This window comes from Coenobita brevimanus, chromosome 45 (assembly GCF_032717465.1).
Source record: "Coenobita brevimanus isolate Jiangsu-jjx chromosome 45, ASM3271746v2, whole genome shotgun sequence".
Lineage (NCBI taxonomy): Eukaryota > Metazoa > Arthropoda > Malacostraca > Decapoda > Coenobitidae > Coenobita > Coenobita brevimanus.
This window is the reverse complement of record NC_136998.1, coordinates 29,752,951-29,777,719: the sequence shown is the minus strand read 5'-3', so window position 1 is coordinate 29,777,719 and position 24,769 is coordinate 29,752,951. Positions and strand designations below refer to the sequence as shown.

At 41.2% G+C, this 24,769-nt stretch overlaps 1 protein-coding gene across 1 annotated transcript in view; it reads left to right on the top strand.

Moving 5' to 3' along the window:
* The window catches only part of LOC145398477 (uncharacterized), a 32,876-nt gene that overhangs the window by 694 nt on the left and 7,413 nt on the right, over positions 1–24,769 (top strand). The window contains exons 2-8 of the mRNA XM_080271354.1: positions 8,844–8,982; positions 9,626–9,725; positions 10,511–10,632; positions 16,324–16,445; positions 18,105–18,201; positions 19,436–19,663; positions 20,877–21,035. Of these exons, the coding sequence (XP_080127480.1) occupies positions 8,844–8,982; positions 9,626–9,725; positions 10,511–10,632; positions 16,324–16,445; positions 18,105–18,201; positions 19,436–19,663; positions 20,877–21,035 (967 nt within the window). The remainder of the gene's footprint in view (positions 1–8,843; positions 8,983–9,625; positions 9,726–10,510; positions 10,633–16,323; positions 16,446–18,104; positions 18,202–19,435; positions 19,664–20,876; positions 21,036–24,769) is intronic.

Genomic DNA, 24,769 nt, shown 5'->3' with positions numbered 1-24,769 from the left:
AATTTTGTTTTTAGTGCGACGATCCTTTCCTGCTTTGAGACTACTCTTTCTTATTTTTTCCCCTAGGTTCTTCTGGGAAACGCTCCTCTCTCGTCAAGATGAAGGAGAAAGTCAGTTACTACTAACAACCATGCTTATGTCAGATTAGACTCTACCTAGGCCTAGATTAGAGGCTAATGAGGCGCTCAGGTCGGGTTTGGTCTTCAATCATAACGTACTAAATGTGTAGCTTACTGCATGCAAGGGAAGAAAAACTTTAAAAAATAAGGAAAACGGCAATAAAAACAAACAACCACTGTATCGATACACACACACACACACACACACACACACACACACACACACACACACACACACACACACACACACACACCTTATTTCCGGAGGGGATGGCCACAAACAAGTTGCCTCCATGTCATCCTATTCTCCGCCAAGAACGTACCTCGATCTCCACCTCATCCTAGACTTACCCTCCCCTTCTTCTTCACCTCACTCACATGCACTCTCCTAGTTAACCTCTCTTTCTCCATTTTTTTCCAGATAACCACATAAGGTCAGGGTAGGCTTACCTCTCCTAAAACTTTCAAGCACATGCACAACACAACAACGCTTCCTAACTCTCACATTTGTCTTTCTCTCCACGTAACTCCACATGTTCCTCTCAAATAACGTATATCCACTCCTCTCACGCTTGATTTGTGTCCTTTCAGCAGAGTCCAAGCATCACCTCCATATATGAGAGTGGGAGCCAAAGTACAGTCGTGCAATAATACCTTTACTTCAATGCTTCCTTCTCTATTCCTTATTATTGTCCTTCATTTAGCTCTAGCTTCCTTCCCTGCTTTATCCGTTCTTGCACTTCGTCCTCAGTCTAAGCTCTTGTCCGTGCTCAACACAGTGTCTGAATATTAGAAGTACTTACGTTCGAAATTTCCAAGTCATTCGGGCTTCATTATGCACTCCATTATTTAATTTCTCTGAGAGTCAGTTGCTTTATTTTTGGCTTTATTTACTCTCAAAATTACTTTCTTACACCCACCACTATACTCATTCATCCTGCCTTGCAATTATCACTCATCTGTACTTGACAAAACACTGTCGTCAGTGATTGTAACAGTACAGGCAGTTTCTCAGCCTCTACTCTCTGTCTCTAAGAACGCTCCAATATCCACTGCCATACCTTTTGTCTGTTTTATAGTATCATCCATATATATATATATATATATATATATATATATATATATATATATAGAGAGAGAGAGAGAGAGAGAGAGAGAGAGAGAGAATGTGTGTGTGTGTGTGTGTGTGTGTGTGTGTTTCGCATCTACAATGTGTAACGAAAACAGCAGGATGTTGTAGTGCATTTTTATAAAATGATGGTAGCGAAGCATGTGCATATATGAGTGAGTGGTTCAGTATCAGTCACAGGGAAAGACAGGGGTATGTGATGTTCTCTACGTATAGGAAAATGTGTGTGTGTGTGTGTGTGTGTGTGTGTGTGTGTGTGTGAGAGAGAGAGAGAGAGAAAGAGAGAGAGAACGGATGTGTGCTTTGGTAGCAAAAACAGCTTTTTATCAAAGGAAAACAGTGATATGAGTCAGCCAAGAGTAAAGCGTAATTAGTAATATCATATTCCAGTACAAGTATTCTGAATGGAAAACGGAATTAATATGTTCACTTAAATGGAACAATTAGTCAGGTTTTATGCTGTAGTTCTTACATGTTCCATCTCAAAAACTGCCAGTGAACCAAAACAGATTACGTGTATTTTTCGTCAGTTTAGGTTTTTCATGTAAAAACTAAAGATATAAATATGAAAAATATTACAATGTTCTCATACACCCTTCAGGAATAAATAATAGGTGAATATAATGATCTGGCGTTCGCCTAAGTAATATGTCTCTCTCTCTCTCTCTCTCTCTCTCTCTCTCTCTCTCTCTCTCTCTCACACACACACACACACACACACACACACACACACACACACACACGTCTAGCTATCTAATCTCTCTCTCCCCATTTGGCTTCCACATCTAATCCTACTTATTTCTTTTCTCTTTAACCTCTTCATTCTGGCGACGTGCTTTATTTTTTTTATTCTAGCTACTTCCAGATGATATTTTTTCAGGTTTCTGGATACCTTTTATATTGAAAGGCTAAATGAAGGCTGTATATAATCCCTTCTGTTGGAAAAGCCTCTCCTAAGGGACGGAACATCGTCAGGAGTCAACAAGAATGAAATAGAAACAAGTCATCGGATGGAAAGGATTGAAGTTCATTGTCATTCTAAGTGGAGAATTCGTAACACCTCTTTCTCGGAGATTTACCTTGCCTGTTGCACCTACAGTATATGACTGAGGCAATGTATGTATGTATTAAAACAATATAATGACATATTAGAGAAAATTAAGATGCAGTGGACGAAGTAAATCACTACGAAAGAGGTGCTACGAAGTCACCCATGCCGCCACGAACACGGCCCTCAGATTAATTCAGGTCACTGAGGGGTCACATAATTCAGCTTAATTCATTCAGGTCCTGTATCCATATAATACGCATTAAGGGTGGGATTCGCGAACAGACTCGTATTTGCGACTGGTTCACTGTTGCACCTTAGAACTGTATCTGAAGAAAGAACATGAGACGGGAAATATGTGCACGCTTCCTTCCTTGTCCTTCCTCAATAACAAATTACAGGGAATGCTCAGTGGGCACAGGAACGCCGCGACTGAATTTTGACCTTGACTCATCACCTAGATCTTGAATAAGTCTGCACCAAAACTGAGTCATTTCCCCCCCAAAAAAAAAAAAAAAAAAAAAAAAGTGTGCAAATTTTGATCAAAATTGAATCGGGTATGCATAATGTGTTAATACAACACCCTGAACCCTTGACCTTGGGGCATGACCTTGACCTTTTAACCCATCAGAGCCAAAATCGAATCACGTCTTCCCTGATACACACACAATCCCATTTTTATTAAAACTGGATAAGGCATCGATGAAATATTTTGTTAGCAAACATACATACGTACATACATACATACATACATACATACACACGGCATACACAGAAACCGACTCGATTACAACAGCTACATCTTCGGCGTCCCTTCAGGGAAAAAAAATCATTTTTCTCCCGTAACCAGGATTAATTCTGAAGGAAAGTAAATGGGAATATTCTGTGCTCTCCTTGCCCTTCTTGCAAAAGTAGATTTAAGGTACGAGAAGGGATCGGTCGCAGATATGCTTGAGGATTCCATCCCTGTATCAAAGTGCTTTAGGTCTACTGCAGGATCGGACCTTTACTCGGAGGGAGAGTGATAGCTAAGACCAACCTTTCTTTATGCTGGACAAGTGCGAATTAGGAAGGGGTGTCTGTAAAAATAACTGCATAAGAATGTTCGAATGTTGATTGTGCATATACAGGTCAATGAACTGAGTGACAGTAGAATTTGATAACAGTAACAAGTGCCTTGGGTCATAAACATAATTAATTTCACTGCATGCTTATTTATTCATTCATTCATTCATTCATTCATTTTCGATGTGATCTTAAGCTATGTATGTATAAGACTTAGAAGCTGATCAAGATGTACGATGTGGCAAATGGCCTTTGATCGGCTGTGACGTCAGCAAGAGCATTGCATAGACCTATGGTGTATGACTATGTTGAAGCAACGCGCGCCTTTCAGTCGTGTGAACACTACAAAAGCAATGCATTTGTATATGCTTCATGATTATGGACAGTACGGAATATGTATTGATGTTATATATTAAAATGCAAACTGAATTATGGGTAGCTCGTAAAAAAACATCAATAAATGGGAAGGATCACTTACCCTAAGTATTACTTGATATGTCTGCAGACAGGCAGGCCTGTGTATTGCAACGGCCGACTTATGCACGCCTGACATAGGCGGGCTGTTATAAACTACCCGTTCAAACTGTGTGTAACGGGTGCTGAAGTGCAACTGATCCGTAATACCGAAGGACACCGTTGCGTACCACAGGATCAGTGACCCACCACCACCCATCCAGTGCCTCACACATCGGTATAGATGTTGATTTTTTTTTTTTTTTTTTTTTTATGGAGGGGGTAGGATGACAGAGTACACATGTAAATGGTGTTGGAGTGGCTGTGTTTGGAAGTGAGAGAGTACTGTATATACGTCATCAAGAGAATCTCGACGATGTGAGAACATGTGAAAACACATGTGACAACCCAGGTCATGTAAGCGCATGCTCTATCCATCCGACCGCTGAAAGTTCCAGCCTGAAGTATTCATTGCGTATGCAGGTAGGAAATATAAGAATTATAAACGTTTTAACAGAAGACTTCAAAGCTTAATGTAGCTCTGAAGTGCTTCAGTTACAGCTTTAAGAGTTTCTGAGAGAGGTTAAGATGTACTGGGTCATAAACAAACACTAAATGTTCAACATGGCTCTCTGGACTTTGTATGCTGTGTTCTCAGTGTCCGACCAAGAGACATAAGATATCGTGGGCCTCCTATGTTACATAGAAGTCAAAATATATTACAAATGCAAGGTATTACAGTGTAACGTCCTTTAGTCGCTTGCTAGCAGTTTCACGGCCATTTACAAGAAGCAAGGACATAGCCAGTCTAGTCAACAGTAGAGATTGTCATTAAAACGTTTTGTTACTTCTAGGCGTCCCGCCAGTTTACAGTGAACCCTAACTTTCAGCTTCAGTGTACTGAAGACAAACAGTACACACTTAGATTTACCCAAGACTGTAAAGATGTCCCCGACTTTACAGTTGTCTATGGCTCAAATGATTTTCTAATATTTTTTTCCTTTAGTTATATATTAGTGTCGATTAGCACATTAATACTTCAAGCACTAGATGATAGACATGTTCTCTACTTTATCACATACAGTACAATGAAATAATTAATACTTAATAACCTCAACTAGGAGTCTGTGTGTTGCCATGGCAACGGACTTGTAAACATGTATGCAGTGTTGCCAACAAGGATTTCCTCCAGTCTCTCTCTGACAACACACACAGATATGTGAAAAATAAGAGAGGAAGAGTTCCTTACCGCAGCTTCAGATCTTTCACACCAAATCGAACGAGAGGGAACACTGAAAGGGTGAGTGCGTTGCGTAGAGAATAAATGAATTATACAATTGCAACATGCAAACGTTAGTGCTGGGGAAGTTAGGTAATGTACTAATCCGAAAAAAATGTTATATCAACGAACCAGTGACATTTGTACTCCAAAAGGTTGGTACTGTGACGCGCTTTAGTGTGGTTGGTCATGCCTATGAGGTGGAGTCAGGATTCCGGGGTATTAAATGGTGAGTGAATGAGAGTGTGGTCCAATTACTTAGGCTTGCTGTTCGGAGGTCTTCTTCTATCATTTTTTTCTTCTCTGGACCCTACCTGACCCTATCATTGGCCAAGAAGAGAGCTCTCTCTCTCTCTCTCTCTCTCTCTCTCTCTCTCTCTCTATATATATATATATATATATATATATATATATATATATATATATATATATAAACAATATATATATATATATATATATATATATATATATATATATATATACAATATATATATGTATATATATATATATATATATATATATGTATATATCAATTTTTTTTTTTTAAATGTCGAGATAAGTCGATTAATGAGATGATAGAAGAGAAAACGTTTTGTTAGTATGGTTAAACCGAGAGGTTAGATATAAACACGACAGTGAAAAGGGTTCAGTATTTGCGTAAATCTGAGGGTGGAAGAGGCATGGAAGGTCAAGAAGATGGATGGATATGATAATGAAATGAAAGAAAGCGAGGTATGAATGTTGAACCAGAAAGAGGATCGCAATGGGTGGATGAAGTGTGTCTGGAGATGCACATGACAAGGGTTAAACTCCTTTTTAAATTACATGCTTGACGGAATTATTCTACCGGACGGGTAAAAAGGAAGAGCACTTATAAACAAGAAATAACACTCATGTGGACATTTTTATTTATTTATTTGTCTATGAGGAGTAGCTAAGATTTCAAAATTTCTGTTTGTGAACTGTTGTGTGACCTATGAGTATTTCACTGAGCACCAATGTTAGTTCTAACTGTGTTTTCTCTTTTCTGTTTCTGGAAGTACCCACTTCACTTTTTTTTTTTTTTTTCAGGAAATTGGTTAGGATGGTGGTTATGGTGACAATGTTCCTTATGTATGGTGATTCTGTTCATCGTAGGGAAGACTGTTCATAGAAAAGGGTTCGTTGTTTTTATTATTATTGTTGATCAACTCCAGTCTGTCTGGCCGAGCAGACCCATCAACCACAGGCAAGCAACCACCCGTGCAGGGCCGTCCTGTGCAGTGAGCCGATGTTCCCATGCTGTTGATAGTGCCTCACTGTGAAGAGGCAAGGGGAAAAATTTGGAAGTTTGGATCCTGGGCAGATGCGGCATTTGCGTCTCTCCACCCAATTAACAGGGGAGTATAGTAGGCTCCACTTCACCTCACGGACTGGTTATATGGTTACCACCCAGCGTTGTAAATGTTTTCTTGGATTACGGGAAAGAATGAGATTTTTCACTCAGTGTAAAGCCATCTGAAATGGGAAGAGTGAGAAAAGTGACAGGAAGGAAAGAGAGAAGTAGGAGGATGGGGGGGGGGGCAGACACAGAAACGGAATCATAAAGATAAAAGAAGTAGGCAGCACTACATCAAGTGAGTGGATGATGGTCGCCATCACCTACCTCTACAGAGTAGGGTTAAAGAGTGACAACGCTAATTGATTTTCTCTTCATGCACAAACGTTACTTATAACAACTGGTCGATCAACAGGTACAGGTTGTCGAGGATGGCAGAGATAGAGAACGTTGAAGACGATTAGTTCTTCAGCATACGAGTTCACTGAAACGCTTAAAAAAAAAAAAAAAAAAAAAAATCAGAAGCTTCAGCCCCAAACTACTCGCTTGTAAAAAAACCCCTGAAAAACAAGGGAAAGGACAGCTACTTATGGAAGGTAAAGCCTAGCACTTAGCTCTGCTTATTTCTTTCTTGAATCTGCAAAAAGAAATTGAACTTGCTGATATCATAAACCCCTTCAATACGGTGACGTCTTTTTATATTTCACTTATGCTAGAGCCATGCTAGGGGAGACATTTCGAACTGGACGATTCAAATAAAATTTTCATTAACCTTTTCACTACGAGAGGTCTCTCCTACGTTGAATGAAACTGCTTATAAGTACCGTAACATAAGAAAAAAGAAAACGTTACCGGATGCGGTGGGTTAAAAATAATGATTATATCACTCCATGACTTGCACTACATATCCATTGAAATAATACAGTGTTCTTTTTTGTCTGATTTGTATGTGTTTGGAATACCATTTTTCATCTTGTATATGATATAAAGGAGACTTATTAGGATGGTAAAGAAGTGACATATGCTACAAATAGGCTTATTCGAAGGTGGTATAAAAGTAATGCCCCAGGAACTCAACACAAGCCGTCTACCGAGTTATACAGGTTTTGTATCATACAACAAATGCCTCTGGTAGAAATTTCTGATGGTTATCTGTGCATTTACTCTGACGTGAAAATGTGAGTCGAATTATTTTCTTGATAAAACGCTTTCTTCTTTCTGAAAATCCAAAGGTCACAGGAAATCGTGTCACTGGAGTAATGAGGATGAGGAGACAGCTTAATCCCATCAGCTAAATGATGTACTTTCCATTTTGATTTTGCTATAAACAAATGATGTTATTTTGCTCAGGATGTAGCTTTTGAAATGGCGAGATTTCATACACTTAATTAGCCCATTCGCCACTGAGGACTCATCTATACTGAATCAAATCTTCTTGTATCAGCAAGATTAAGCTACTAAGCTACATCGTCGGATTGAAAAAGTCCACCGTGCATTTGTGAAACTACCGCAAGAGGTGTGACTTAGTTCATATGGACAACCTATTCAACAAGTGTCTGTCTTCATGTCCGGGTGCTTCTCTGCAGTCCGCATCACTGGTTGTTTCTAATGGCTTCTAAAATGTCTAAATATGTAAAGACAGCAACCCTTCTATATGTAGGAAGACTCGCTTCAAGTTATCAATATTCACGGGCTTGTATAATGGCAAGTGCAGAATTCCAGTGTCAGTATAATGGTGAATGTTGTCCACCGATCAGTACTGACTTGAAGTCTCGATATTTGAAAAATGCTGTTGCTATTCAGCTGTGGATTCAAAAGCTGAACCTTTCACCAATACTATTACTGTGTTCTCATGAAGACTCAAGATCGAGTCTGCCCTTAGAAAGATAGCCACTCTATCATCCGAAACACCGACTGAATATTACCTTTTTTTTAAAGCAAGCTTCCACCACTGGGTATTTTACCATCGTATCCCATTATCATTCAGCAATAGTTTTTTGCATTGTATATGTCTATCTATTGATCTATCGCAGAGTTCTTTACTCCCCCATCAAGGCTACTTAGTCCAGATATTGAAGACGAATGATCAGTTGCTATTCCCTGAGCGGTATAATGTGAGCAATAAACCCCAACCATTCCCTGGATGCAGTCCAGTGAGCCACACGCAGATGGAGAGCTTTAACCCTCTAGACCACCACGGGAATATCATGAGCGGGATATGAGGGCAATACAGTACGTCCTTCCCAGAGAAACATGAGTCACATGACAAGGCAGTGATGTGGCCATAGTGACATCTGCTAGTACATGGAGCCTGTCGTGTGTTGGGTATAAAAGAGTTGAGTAGTGATCATAGTTTGATACTTTTAAAACACTGTATCGTGCAATTTATACTGGAAAAGAGTATATTTCAGAAATTTTCTTTTCCCACTTAGGTCCTGAGGTTCGCATAGCAAATGCAGGGTTCCACTGGATTCGTGTGGAATGGGGTGAGGAGGGGCAGGACGAAGGACTTGGAGAACGAGGAGCACAACAAACTATACAAACCTCCCCCACTGACAGTGCCAGTCCCAGGTTTGTTCAAGAACTTATTGATTTTCTTCACAGTTTCCCAGGTGGTGAAAGCACTGTGGATTATCTGGGAGGACTACAGCCTGATGCTATTAGTAAGTCATGGAGAAGCCCATAAGAGATAGAAGCTTAAGATCAAGCTGCATATATATATATACAGAGAGAGAGAGAGAGAGAGAGAGAGAGAGAACGTCAGTTTTGGGAGGTATCTAATCACTCTATCACGTGTAAGTTAATTCTACCACAAAGTTCTACTTGTCATATCTTATGAGTGATAAGATATAACAGGAAAAATGAACAATAGTAACTTGAATGCGAAAGAATATTTGGTCTATGTGAATGTCATTGCAAAACCTAGGGAAAATTACTGTACAACATGACTGACAGTTCTGTATTCTGTGGTTAACCCTCAGACCTCAAAGAGTTTCCAGTGGCGGGTAAAATCGTCTGATGTTAAAGTAAAATAAATAAGTCGTCATCTGAGCTTTACGGGTTAGAAGAAAATTGAAACCAGCAAAGTTGTTATCCCTGGCATTACGTACAGGAGAAATGCTCGGTGGACAGACTTGCACCTTGTGTATGACTGAAGCTTCCTTTACTACATCACTGTGCATGTACCGGCTTAATTATTGTTATGACCCCACAGAGATGGCGAAGGCCGGGGTGCCAGTGACTCCTATGAAGACTACCTGGCTCTAGCCTATGCAAAGGAGGTCGACCCAGACGCCTACTTGCAGGACGAGGATGTAGGTGCAGTTGGTTGCTACTTTACGAGTACTTTGTCCATTTTCACCCTCTCATAGTCGGGACAACTCTTGTATTCTGTGCCAGCTAACTCTAGACGAATTAATTCAGTGGAGTTAATCATAGGATCCCGACAGAGTTAACTTCTTAAAATGCCATCTGTCCGTCTTGAATGCAGAGCTGTAACGGGAGTTTAACACTAAGATAAGGTGCTAGTCACAAAGGAGTGGTATGGAAAGCATTTGGAGCCGTAGAGTTGTTTAATTATTCCATGTAATAACTGGGTATAAGTTATAAAAGGACAAAACTCCGTGAAGATAAGTTAGATGAACCAAAATGATCAGCCAGAGACACAACTCACATCTCAGATTTATACAGAGATTTTTAGAACATGTTAGAAATGAAATGGCAGCCTAATCTAGACTACATGTGGATGCTTGGATTCCTTAATTAGATTGGAAGTAAGGGCTGTCTAATACAGTCCTTCTGTTGGCTCTACTATGTCTTGTCTGTGGAGGGTGACGTTGTTGACGTGCCATGTGTTCAGTTATTCAGATGCAATTATTTATGTTAAGAAGAAGGCTCCAGAAAAAATACACTCCTATCCCCTCTTATTTTTTTCTTTTTGTATCACTATTACGTGAAATATTTTCATAGGTCAGTTTCGGAGAGGTGAGGATTGAGGTGTGTGTGTGGAGGGGGGGGGGAGTAGAGTGAATGTCTGTTGATGAACAGTGTTAAGTCACTCTTTCCTCTGTGAGGTTGATTAAGCACTTTATACGTGCAGGGTGTGGAAGAGGGTGTAGAGGAGGAAGAAGTGGACCGAACGGAGGTATATCCCCAGCTGCCTTCTCGGGTATACACACTCCAACTGCTCAGACCACGCCAGGGATGGTCCACCTTATACAGGTACGGTGCGCCTGATTACGTTGATTTTTCCTTTCCACCGTCCACCCTCCCTCCACTCATTTCCATCTGAAAGAAGCAAAGATATATTAAAGAAGAAACAAGTATAGTAAACAGATTAAGGACTGTGCTTCCATGTTGATAATTTACACAGGCAATTATCTGTTGCATGAGTCTTTCAGCAAATACTGTACTTTTCCTTTAGAGGAAACATCTCTTCTCCTTCCAGTGCAAAACTGCAAAAGTCCACTGCATTCGCACGCCATATTTCACAACTATGTTTGAGGCTGCATCATGATCAAGTCATTAACATCATCATCCTAGTCCACTAGTACATACATGGAGTGGGTGGGATCCAGAATAATAGCAGAAAAAAGGCAAACAGGAGAAGATACCAAGAGAACACCCAGTGGAACGGGCCGCGTTTAATTCACCCATAATTCAAATTATCATAATTCTCAGTTTCACCGCACAAGCTTAACGACTCATAAAAAAAAAAAAAAAAAGAATGTGTCTCATTATACCATGAGACAAGAGTCTATCCCACTGACTGCCAAATTAAAAAAGAAAAAATGTAATCATAGTCAGGTGATATGTAGAGGTGTATGGTATGTAGGAGGACTGTTGGGCCTTGATAGCAGGCTGTGAAGCCTATGCCCAGAGTCGGACACCTAAAAAAAAAAAAAAAAAAAGTGCGTCTCCTTAAATACTTCATCCATTCATTTATCAACACCATCATCATCGTCAACATCATCATCATCAACAACAACCTAAGACGGTGCAAGACGGCACGATGGCCTCTCCATACTTTCTTTAATTTAGACCTTTTGTCTGTTAGCTTTCTTCCACTCTACTGAATCACCTCCACTCATCAAAACTTTCCGGTATATCTCCAACAAGTAGTTCATTCCATTTTCTCCATTACAGTAAGCATCTCTCCATATACTTGTACCTCATCTACACCTAATACCTTCCCATTTTCAACCTCTGTACAGCATTAGTGGAGTAGACTGTAGCACCAGTCGAGCAGGGCAGTACTCCCGAGGTGGATGGAAAGCTGATGACAGGGAGTGCTGGAGCTCCCGTTTCATCAGCCCTCAGGACTAGTTCCTGACCATCCCCCTTTGCTGAACTTTATCAGTATCTCAGTTACACAGAGAGTAAGCCAGCATGCTCTCCAGTACAAATTTCTCTATCTTCACCAAACTACATGCACAGTACACACTACACTTCCTATTCAAAATTTACCTAAAATGGCGTCGTTATATCAAGCCTCGGAGTCCCCAGGGGGGGGGGACCATAAATGCCCCCACCATCTGCCCCTCTCCCGGTGACGACTGTCTGACTCTCTTCTTCTTCATTTCTGCAACTTTCGCGGCCTTTCCTCTAACTTTCGCTCTGTTGAGCACCACCTCTCCTCCTCTAAACCTCACCTTCTTTTTCTAACGGAGACTCAGCTGTCTGAGGCAACTGACAGCAAACCTTTTTCTGTATCCTCCTTCTTTCTCTATACTCATTTCAAAGCCAAAGGTGGCTGTTGTGTATACATACGCAACGACTTATCTTGCTCTCGTGTTCCTGAACTTGATTCTTTTGAATTCTCCACACTCTGGCTTCGGCTTTCCTGTCATTCTCTGACTAAATATATCTGTGCTGTTTACTTATCCCCTAATTCTACTGACTATCAAAAATTCTTCGACTATCTTACTTCTACGATGGAACACATTCTATTCATTTCTCCTTTCTCTGAAATCTCCATTCTTGGAGATTTCAATGTTCACCACCACCTTTGGCTCTCCTCTCCTTTCACGGATCCACCTGGTGAACAAGCCTACATCTTTTCTATCCTTAATGACCTAGAGCAGCTTGTACAGCACCCTACCCGTATCCCTGACCGCCTTGGAGAGAGCTCCAATATACTTGACCTCTTCCTCACAACTAATCCTTCTGCTTACTCTGTTAATCTTTTCTCTCCGTTGGGCTCCTCCGATCACAACCTTATTACCTTAACCTGTCCTATCACTCCGGTACGGCCTGTGGACCCTCCAGGGAAGCGTCGTCTGTGGCATTTTGGAGCCGCAGACTGGGAGGCCCTCAGGCAGTACTTCTTTGATTTTCCCTGGAATGATTATTGCTTCCATGGCCGTGAGCCATCTGAGTGTGCCTTGCGCATTACGGAGGTTATTCTCTCGGGCATGGAAGCATACATTCCTTTCTCATATCGTTTGACTAACGCAAGAAAGCCTTGGTTTAATCACGCTTGTTCTAATGCTGTCCGCAACAAGGAGAGGGCCTACAAAAGGTACCGGAGCCAACCCACCCCTGAATCACATCATCTTTATGTTTCTGCCCGGAATCATGCTAAGTCTGTTCTTCGCTCTACTAAAAATAATTTCATCCATACTAAATGCTCTCAACTCTCCAACTCGAATTCTTCCCGCTCCTTCTGGCATCTTGCCAAAAATCTTTCTAACAACTTTACCTCATCATCCTTCCCTCCTCTTTTCTACTCTGATGGTTCTGTAGCTATTTCTTCTACTGATAAAGCAGATCTCTTCACACAGACTTTCTCCTCCAATTCTACCTTAGACGATTCCGGTGCTGTTCCTCCATCACTTCCCCCCTCTGACTTCCTCATGGCTGACATTAAAATTTCTTCAGTTGATGTATTTTCTGCCATCACTGGCCTCAGTACTAACAAGGCATATGGGCCTGATGGGGTCCCTCCTGTTGTTCTCAAGAACTGTGCTTCTGTGCTTACACCCTGCCTAGGCAAACTCTTTCGTCTTTGTCTGTCAACTTGTACCTTTCCTTCTTGCTGGAAGTTTGCTCTCATTCAGCCAGTCCTAAAGAAGGGTGACCACTCCCAACCCTCCAACTATCGTCCAATTGCTTTAACGTCCTGTATTTCAAAAGTTTTCAAGTCAATTCTTAATAGAAAAATTTTAAGGCATCTTTCCTACCACAACCTTCTTTCCGATCGTCAGTATGGGTTCCGTCAGGGACGCTCCACTGGCGATCTTCTCACCTACCTTTCAGACTCCTGGTCATCCTCCTTTCGGGACTTTGGCGAAAGCTTTGCCATTGCACTTGACATCTCAAAGGCTTTCGATCGAGTCTGGCATAAATCTTTAATTTCCAAACTGCCCTCCTACGGTTTCTATCCTTCTATCTGTGCCTTCATCGCTAGCTTCCTTTCTGGTCGTTCTATAGCCGCTGTTGTAGACGGCCATCGTTCTTCTCCTAGATCTATCAACAGTGGTGTTCCTCAGAGCTCTGTCCTATCACCAACTCTCTTCCTTTTATTCATCAATGATCTTCTAAGCTGTACATCTAACCATATCCACTCATACGCTGATGACTCCACCCTTCACCTTTCCATTCGGTTCCCGCAACGCCCATCTCAACAGTTACTTCAACAAACAAGGGATGAGGCTATGGCACACCTAATGTCTGACTTGGCTCGTATCTCTGACTGGGGTAAAAATAATATGGTTGTCTTTAATGCATCTAAGACTCAGTTCTTACACCTATCAACCCGACAAAATCTTCCACAGGTATACCCACTAATGTTTAATAATATTCAGCTTAATACTGCATCATCCTTGAACATGCTTGGGGTTTCATTTACTCGGGACTTATCTTGGAAAGATCATATTACATCTCTTGTAAAATCTGCTTCCAAGAGATTGGGTGTGCTAAGCCGACTCCGCTCTTTCTTTACCCCTGCGCAATTGTTGACTCTATACAGGGGTTTTATCCGCCCCTGTGTGGAGTACAACTCTCATGTGTGGGGAGGCTCCCCACATACAGCTCTTCTCAATAGGGTGGAGTCAAAGGCTTTTCGTCTCATTAACTCTCCTCCTCTTACTGACTCCCTTCAACCTCTGTCTCTTCGCCGCACTGTTGCATCTTTATCTCTTTTCTATCGCTACTTTAATGGTCACTGCTCCTCTGAACTGTCTGCTTGCATTCCTCCACCTCTACGACGGGCGCGTAGCACCCGTCTGGCAGCAAACTCTCATCCTTTTTCTGTCCAACTCTCTAATGCAAGAGTTAACCGTTACTCCCAGTCTTTCATTTATGCAACAGGTCAGCTCTGGAACTGTCTCCCTCTGTCTGTATTTCCTGCTGCCTATGATCTCCAGTCTTTCAAACGCAGTGTGTCCAGACATCTCAAAATGATCGGATCTTGAATTTGGCTCTATATTGTATTTTGTTTTTCTCTTGGAGGGAACTGTTACTGCGGGCTCATGGCCTTTGGTTCCTTCTTCCTCGCATAAAAAAAAAAAAAAAAAATCATCACTTCAGCTTATGTCAGTCTCTCTTACTTTCAAATAATCATCTCTAGAATAATATCTCATGTCGTCACTTTCTTAATTCTAATCATTCAGATATATAAGTTGATATAAGGCTACCCGAGGTGAAATTTTACTTGCATTTACGCTCTGCTTTGTGAAGGACAGCTGTAGAAGGCACTGTGCTTTGGGTTCCTTATTCTGGGAAAAAGAAGAGGAAATTAACATGTTCTCATTATTATTTTCTTTGTAATTAATTTCTTCAGTCAGGGGAATAATTTTCAAGTTTTATTCTGCCTCTTACCAAACGAACCTATACAGCAATGCGATAGACCTTTCGAACTACTGAGATAAGATAAAACCCTCATTAACCCGGTGCGAGGTATTTCCTAAGTTAAGTTGATTCGTCTGGGTTAATCTCTCAGTAAACTATATAAATATTACCAGTATAAATTCCATCTCCACCTATAAAGCCGATTTCTCAGTTACTCCAAATCTGCAGCACCAGTTGCATGAGAAATATAAATGATATTTGGGACTCATCCTTGGTTTTATAGTTAGAATTGCCTTTGATCTCTCCAGACAAACTATCTAAACACGTTAAACGTACAATAGTATAATGCATCGAGTGAAAACTGTTAAAATTGGCCTTCGAATCTACAAATAGAAGTAACTATGATGCTTTGAGGGGCAAGTACCATGTGGAGGAACTCTATATGCAGCTACGGAAACAATTTTAGATTAAGCTTCCAACCAGATACTGTATACCAGTCATACTGGGGGGGGGGGGGAAGGAATGGATCTATTCAGAAATCGACCTTACATAATTGTGTGGATTTTTTATTCCCAAGTGTAGCCCTACTATCAGGATTAAACGTACTTCGACACTTTACTAACGGTTGTGGCGACGGAAGTTGTCACATGAAATATTTAGGAGCCGCCACCTCCCCCCTTTCTAACAGAAGAAGCTGAACGAGATGACAGTCATTTAGTCGTTTATTTACATGTTTATTAATTTACGTATTATTTATTGTTTCCTGGGTTGCTTCCTTAAATTTTTAACAGTGGATGCATGTTTAGTTAATCTAGATACTATAATACTGTAATACTATCTAAGTAGCTGCATGTGAACAATACTAACGTCCAAAACTGCATCCCCTCCCCCCGATAACAAACTCCTGGCTGCGCCCCTGTTGATGTGATTGCTCTATAAGGCAGGCAGCAAAAGAGTATGAGAAAGAAGGAAGGCTGACCTGTTACATTTGGAGAGGAATGAGAAGTATGGAAGGCAGCGCACAATGCTGACTGGAATTTGTCGACGAACGTTAACCTGTGATTGGACTGGCCTGAATGATTGTCACTGCGTCCACCCAACCTCTTACCTTCATCATTGCAGGGGCAGCGGTGGGGGGTACCTGATGGAGGGGCTGGTGGCTTCACAGGAGGTCAAGATCAGAGTACAAGTGACCCAGGATAATCTCACCTCACCCTGGACAACCGTCACTGCCAACACCAAAAGTAAGTGGTTTCAGAGAATCTATAATTGCAATACTGTTCGTAAATGAGTGGAACCAGTGTATCTCCTGGCCTATGAATAGTGAGATGAGCAGAGCCAGTGTGACTATAATTCTGTGAGGTGCGAGAAATAGGTGTGTAAAAAAAAAAAATGCACCCTTCATTGTTATCATAATAGTGGTAATTTCTTCTACTAATCTAAGGATGCAAGAAGAGAAACATATATTATTGTTAACAATATTTCACTGAACTCAGAAAGTAGTATACGGTATAATGTATTTTCAACGCAATGGCATAGCCATGAGGGGACTTGGGGGCCCAAACCCTCCAGTCAGACCCTTGGCTCTCTCACTGGCCTTCTCATTTGAAATTTCCTTTTATTCAATGAGTACACATTGTGTAGCAATTCTCCCCCCCTCCTGATTAGGGCTTTTTTTTTTTTTTATAGATAATAAATGGAGGAAAGAAAAACAAACCTTGCCCTCCCCTCCATATGGGAAGACCTGGCCAGGCCACTGTTTCAGTGTATGAAGTAGTTCTTTCTTCTCGAATCTGCCTTCAGTAAAACAAGTAGTATCTAAACCAGGGGAGTCACTGAGCCTTGACTACGGGCTACGTTCCCATGGTGTTCTTGTTTGTACACCGAATCTAAACGTCGAATTCTGAATAGCTTTGTATATCTCTTAAATTTTATTCTGCACGTTACATCTTGATATTCTTTAGCTGTGTTGTGGAAGCAAACTATGCCGATACTGAAACTCTCTCTCTCTCTCTCTCTCTCTCTCTCTCTCTTCATATATATATATATATATATATATATATATATATATATATCAGAAGAATCTTAAGGTTTTATGTGCTAAATAGATCGAGAATGAGAAGGAGCTACGAAGCCTTCTATGCTTTCTGTAATATAACTCTAATACTCATGACAGACACGTTGTAAGATCAGCAACGGAGGAGTAATTCACATTCCCCAGACCCAAACACTGAAGTTCTTGCTGGTTTGTGCTGATCTCACTTAAATTCATTTATGAAAATCCAATTCTCAGTTGAGAGGTATATGAGGGAAGGGGGGGGTGAGTTGGGGGGAGGGGAGTCAAATGGTGGGTGACAGAGTGACTTGGAGGCGTTTTGTCTGTGGCCACCCTTTGCGGGATTGGGGCGTCGGGCTATAGATAGATAGATAGACAATTCTCAGTGTCTGGTTTGTCATTGAAAATTTGCTGACATAGCTCCCATTGGCTTGTGTTGCTGGTTGTGAAATTTTTACTTGTCACTGGTGATGAAATGCAGGAATGGGAGATAACTTCTAAACAGGATCAGCAAATCCCAGTGTAGATGAAATGAAAAAGATCTTTTTTCCACCAAGCTCCCTGTATGTGTGTGTGTGTGTGCGCGTGCGTGCGTGCGTGTGTGTGTGTGTGTGTGTGTGTGTGTGTGTGTGTGTGTGTGTGTGTGTGTGTGTGTGTGTGTGTGTGTGTAATGTAATTTGGTATGCTATGTGATGCGATCCGATGTAACGTGATGTGATGTAATGCAGTGAGATGTGCTGTGGTGTGGTGTAATGTGATATGATGTAATGTGGTATGATATGCTATGTGAGGTGATGTATTGTGACACGATGTATTGTGACGTGATGTATTGCTCCCGTATCGTCAGGTGCAGCAGGCAGCGGGCAGGACCTGGTGGAGGCGGTGAGGGAGAACAATGCCACTCTCGTGCGGGACGTCCTCACTGACCTTCTCCGTTTCTCACAGTACGTTCTTTACTTTATAAACTCTCTTTACCCTTCCATTATGATTATTTATTGTTCATATTTCGTTCTTTTTTCTCCAGGCGATTTTATTTACCTACAGAACAGACTTTCGAACTGGTAGGATAGACACAGACATCAATATCCCATTTAGTGTTAGGGTGTTCTAGTTTGAATAAGAGTTTCGTGAAAAGAATTACGTCATCTGGTTGAGGGGATTAACAGATCGATTACATAATGAGCTAAAATATTCACCGTTATTCATACTTATGCAAAGCTTTAAATATGTATACAAGCTATTTTTGCAGTTATTTTAGGCCTAAAGTATGTACTGCTCTTTAGTTGCAGAATTTGATCTTTAAATTTCTTACTGTTAGGGTTTCTCTCGACCGAAGAAAATCGCCTGGTGTTAACATAAATAGAATCCGAGGTATACCAATATCAGAGAAAGGAAACTCAAGACAGCTTTTGGAGCCTTTAACTGCTAGAATTTCACTCAGCTGAATAGTCTACCAGTGTTAGTATGAATAAGACAACCTTGTCCGCAACGAAAGGATCAGTTCTGAGCTAAGTTGACCTACACTTAGTTCCTTCGTCTGTGCATTCTTCTGTGACAGCTCATGTTAAAAGTTGGTCAGTGACGTCTGATAGAGGTCTTTATTTTAAAAACTTTGTACTTTAAAAAAATAATCCTCTGATATAACAGGATAGCTTCACAAATCTTTAGTTGATATTTAACCCACGGAGAACGGGAAACCACTCCAAGACAAATAAAACTGACTGACGGAGGTCAGATACCGCTTGACTTTGATGACGTCGTTTGTAATAACTAATGGTTTTATTAAAACTGGGAGATCCTCTAATAGTGAAAGGGTCAAAGAAGGTTGTAGCTAGCCCTTCTATACTTTTTCCACTTCAGCTAGATTTATTACCATCTCTACATCCTGAATGCTCTGAGACCTGTGACAAGAGCTCAGCATTAGAATATGATGCTAGTCACGAAAAGAGTGCTATGAGAAAAGACATAGACATAAAGCCACATTTATTGCCTTATTATGCTTCTGAACTACAGGAAATAGATGCAGTAGGGGGAAAAAAAATAAAACTCACCATGTTACGATTTAACGAACTGCACTTCGAAAAGTTTCTCCTATGTGTAAGCTGAGTACAATCACTTGGAGATAGTAAAAACGAAAACAAGCACTAGTATGGCGGTCTAGAAGTGTGTGTGTTTTAGGGTGGAGCGTGTTGACGGTGTGGTAGAGGGTGGACACACTGCCCTGGTTGCGGGTGTGGCTGCTGGTGCCCGCGATGCCCTGGCGGTGCTGGTGGAGCGGCGGGCGGGGGTGTCTGCACCCACAGCAGGGCCGCATCTCACGCCGCTGGCTCTTGCCGCGTGGATGGGCCGCACTGATCTTGCTCGCAGGCTGAGGGCGGCAGGAGCTGACTGGAATCTCCCTGACAGGTCAGCGCAGCGCCTTTTCATCATATTTGAATAATCACAAACAGGTAGATACAGGCAGCGACAAAACGTCACTTATTATTCTATTGTGTCTATTCAGATTTAGGGTTATTCAGTTATTTTCCTCCCTGAAGCACCATATAAAAACGAAGCATCTATTATATAGACGGGGACACGTACCACCAGGCGTCTCCCAGCACATGAAGCCTATAGAAAGCAAAGAGAAAAATACAGAATATTATGCGGACTTAAGTCCTCGACTGTCGCTAATTGTACTATGCCACTTTTATACAATGTGTGCGTGCGCGCAGCAATCATCTAATTTCATATTTTCATATTGTTCTCAGTCTCTCTCGTCCTCTAATTCCATCGCTGGCCAGCAGTGTGTTATCCATCTGTTACCTCTCACAAACGACTTGATCTGCCGATCTCCATTTCTGTATTTTAACGGTGGTGATTATATCGTCTAATCTCGTCTGCTCCCTTAACCAAGACGCTCCCCCTCTTATCCCTTCATGTGAAAGCACTCCTAAGTTTAAGCTTCAAAGTCTAGTTTCTGAATCATGAGTTAGAACAGGCCACTTTGATTATCTAAAATCCTTTTTTGACTGAGTGATATTCCTATTCTTCATGCTGCTGGTTTGTTAGCCCGTCAAGGTACGTGGTGGTGACTTGGGGCCCTGTTTGGCCACTTGGTTCTCAGTATTGAACCATTTTCCCTACTTGCTTTGATATCCTGCTGTATAATTCTAGTATGTTGTCAGTATGATTAGTAATCAAACAGCTTTTCACTGGTGGTATTTAGTAAGTTTTTGGAAGAAATCGTACTGTATACTGAGCAGTGTCATAGAGACTGTAATACTAAGCTATAAGCTACTACTATCTGTTCACCTCTCGAATTCTAAGGTCCCAGGCGACCACTCCACCCCCCTCTTGCCTTTTCTGAAGTTCAAGTAATGCCTCCTTACATGTAACCCTCTCATAGTCGGGGCAACTGTAGTATTCTATTTTAGCTAACCTCAGGTGATTTTTATTTAGCTGTGTGAGTCATGGGAGACGGAGAGTGATGGGGAAAAATTAATGTCAAAATACGTTACATCTTTAGTACACAAGGCAATGAAGACTGAAAGTAAATAAACTATGTAAACTACTGTAGTACAATACTTGTACAGTACTATGTATATGAGGTGTATGTGAAAGCTGCTGCAATTTTCAGGAATGGAATGACAGCGCTGCATTATGCTGCGGCGGGGTGGCAGCTGGAGGTGGTGAAGGTGGCACTGCAGGAGGGTGCCGACCCTAGGATTCCTGCGGGGCCCTTACCCACCCTTACACTGGCACTCATACCAGCAGCTGCACGTATCTTTCAGCACAAGTACAGTAATGTGAGGCAGTTTGCATGGTGTAGAGAGCTCGGAATCCTTCCAGTATTTACAAGAGAAAATGTGGTCGAGTGTTAGTGTTGTTATCTATCGATCATCATATTATCATTAACATCAGCAACTGCATTAATCAAAATCATTATCCTCCTCTTCTTCCTCCTCCTCATCATCATCATTATCATCATCATCATCGTCATCATCATCATCATCATCATCATCATCATCACATAAGGTGATGACATGTAGAGCTTGAATGTTTTATCTCACAGGGTACATGAGTAAGGGGAGAAAGACGACCACTAATACGGTACTAACATTATTCCCTCTTTCGTGCCTAGTATGAGGTACTGGCAGCAGAAGTGGTTGACGGTGATGTAGTCATATCTGTATGCCAGTACTGATTTATGCAGAAGATGCTTGGCCTGAGATAAAATTACTGCTTAAAACTAGCTTATATTTCAACTTCCATTGAGACTGTTGGATGAAAAGACAGCCGAGCGATGTGTATACTTAAATGCAAGTGAATTAACACTTGAAGTAACAAATAAACACACGACAAGGACAAGTAACTACTGAAAGTGACTGTACCCCCTCCACAATATGTCTACCCCGATGTATATATGTTCCCCCCCCCAATGCATACATGCCCCCACTAAACTTGCTGACCTAGCACGCTTTCCCAGGGCCCCACGCCTGGGAAGACGGCGCCATTGCGTCAGTTCAGAGCAGACATTCAAGAAGGGCAGACTATTTTGTTGTGAGCTCGTAATAAACTCCTTATCTAGCTGTTTGCACACGGAGTTTCTATCACCAAAGTATAGCAAGTTACATGACATAATCATGATTGTTTATTTTTTAATTCAGATCATGGAGAACTAAAAACGTCTCAGGTTCCTGGAGCGAAAGCATGACTGTCAAGACTGATATACAAGTGGCTAGACTAAATATCGAAAGAACCGTTTAACTGTACAAGTTATAATAACGGAAACCTGATAGGCAGTATTACTATGCCTTTCATGAAACTAGGAATTAATGGGCACTGTCTATGTATAGAATTACGAGGATATGTGCATGGAAGTAACAAAAATAGATGGTAGAGATTCAAAGTCCATTGCTACCTACTTTAGCTTCCTAGCTCAAGAGTGGTAGGTCTTCCTGAAGGACCTCGAGTAAGTCATTTTCCTGGGTGTGTCACTTTGATGTGGTTCACCACACATCTGCTTTTCCAGACACAGGTTCCACTTTTGTAACAGGAATTCTGGTATGACACCAGCCTCAGAACGAAGGCGCCAATGTCATTTAGAGGGCAAAGTTCCCTTTAAGGATGAGGCGAGGATGAGTACAAGGGAAAACACGATGATAACAAGGGAGTGGATGATGATGCTGATTATAATGATGATGATAAAGTTCATTAAAGCATTTGGTGGCTCTTTTTCCTAACATTAGATATTTAAGGGCGATAAATTTTCCTAAATAGAGTGCTGGGTGATTGTTACCTCAGCGCTGGGTAATTTAAGCCTACAACTTTTTAATGCAATAGTGTTGAAAGCCTCATTTATTTAAATATTAAGTGACTGAAATCCATTACTTGTTAATGAGAGTGATAAGTGACGCGTTACCTCAACATCTGGAGATCGAGAAATATAAATAACCTCAGGGCCGGGTGACAGGGGGATACAAATGCTTGTGTGCTCTGATTCTCCTAAGTACTCGCACATCCCTTATGCCGAGGTGATGCAGTTGTTGCTGGTCTGAGTAAGAGAACTTGGTTGACCACGCCCTCAGTAGGTCTTTATGATTGGCCAAGTGAGGAATCAGCAATTTTGGGGTAGTGTAAGCCCTTCTATTTCTTGCCTGTTTCTGGGGTTTCAGATGATCCCTCTATATCAGACAGTGGCATAACACTGACGAAAAGTCACAGTGATAGAACCCATGATTAGTAAATGGAAAACCAAAGCCAGTACAGGGGAATCTGAGAAGCTGGAACTGGTATCTGAGAGAGAACCAATAGTAATTGTTGCTACTGCAGATCGGAATCATGAAAAAGAAAAAAAAAATCACGCTCGCAGAGAGGGGGGGATAGTTCCGAAGTTGTGTGGGAGAGGGAACGGGGGAGTTAGATCAACCCTTTCATTTGTACCATCTGACGATTTTATTTTGCATAAGAGAGGTTTCTCGAACAGGACGTGTTAGATATACTGTAAACATCTTTAACTCCTCCACTGCTACAATGCTGTCTTAACCTGAGTAAAATCTGGCAATAGCAAGAATATAATGAAAATAACATTCTCTGACTAAAGGGTTAATAGTGATATGTCAAGAACTGCTCACAATAGAGTGAATATGGAGCGTGCGAGAGAAAGAAAAAAAAAAAAACAGCCATCCATTTCTCTCTCTCTCTCTCTCTCTCTCTCTCTCTCTCTCTCTCTCTCTCTCTCGAGGCAAACGACTTTTACATGCATATCTTTACCGCGGAACCCCACTCTCTAGTGCGTGGTTACTGGGTTGGCATCACTCTCCTGGGGGTGGCTACTTAAGGAAAACTGTCTATAACGAATTTATTCAAACTTGCCAAATACTACTAACCCCTTTCATCTCAGCTGATGGCCAAGAGTAGTCAGACAAGAGGCACAGTTCAACCAGAAACCAGTATAATTCATTCCTACCTCATAATTAAGGCTCATCAGATTTCATGTAAACACTACTAGAATTTAAGCTGTGTATTTGGTTTAGGTTTTTTACGTAGAGCAGACTTACGTTAGTCACCAAAGAGACTCATTCTTACCTCATCTGGAAACTCAGAATTTCACTTATACGACCTAGTAGTAAAGATGTGGGAGTGCTTCGCATCTGTCATGTAAAACAAAATTACATTAGTAACCAAGGAGACTTAGTCCTACCTTGAATTTTACGCACCCACCACTTAATATTCAGACTGTGGGAGCTCTGTCACTTGAAAAACCAACCATAAACCTGCCCTCACCACCCAAACAGCAGTAACTTTTTCTTTCTCTTTTCCTTTTTCTTTTTTATTTTCTGTTTACTTTTTTTTTTTCCAGAATGGTATAAGTTATATCTTGTAAAAGGTCACGGTTGCAACCTTTACTGCAAGTGTATGGCCGCCTCCTTATCTATTTATATCATTCCTTGATTCCTGACAAGAGGCCAAGTGTGACCTTTTCTTCGTATGACCTTTAGGAGAAGGCTTAGAATGACGCCTGTTGACTGCACGAGGGACATTAAGCCACACCAACAATTTCCGTCAAGTCCCAATCTCCCCCCAAAATATGACCCTCAGTAGTCGGTTTCCCTCCAGATCCCCAATTATACTGCTTGGTGGACAGGGACAGGGGGAAACAAACTGAGTCCACCAGTCTGAGCGGACCTGTAGATCTGACTTGGATTATTACCCTACGGCAGTGGCTCAACCAGGGGCGCGAAACACGTAAGCCAATTCAATTACAATATTGTTAAATTAAAACTTTTAGCCATTGAGAGTGTCTTCATGGTTGATTGTATTTTCAGTGTATTAAACTACTCTATGATACTGGTACTTCTGTGTCATTGTGTTATCTTGCTAAAGTACCAGTTTGATGTTAAAGTAGGTATGTTCAGTGAATCTAAAACTGATTTCTGACAAGAGATATGAGAAGCTGCTCTGAGAAACGAAGGGATGCGAACACTTGAAAAGAAAAAAAAAAAAAGTCGAGAACCACTTTTGTATGGC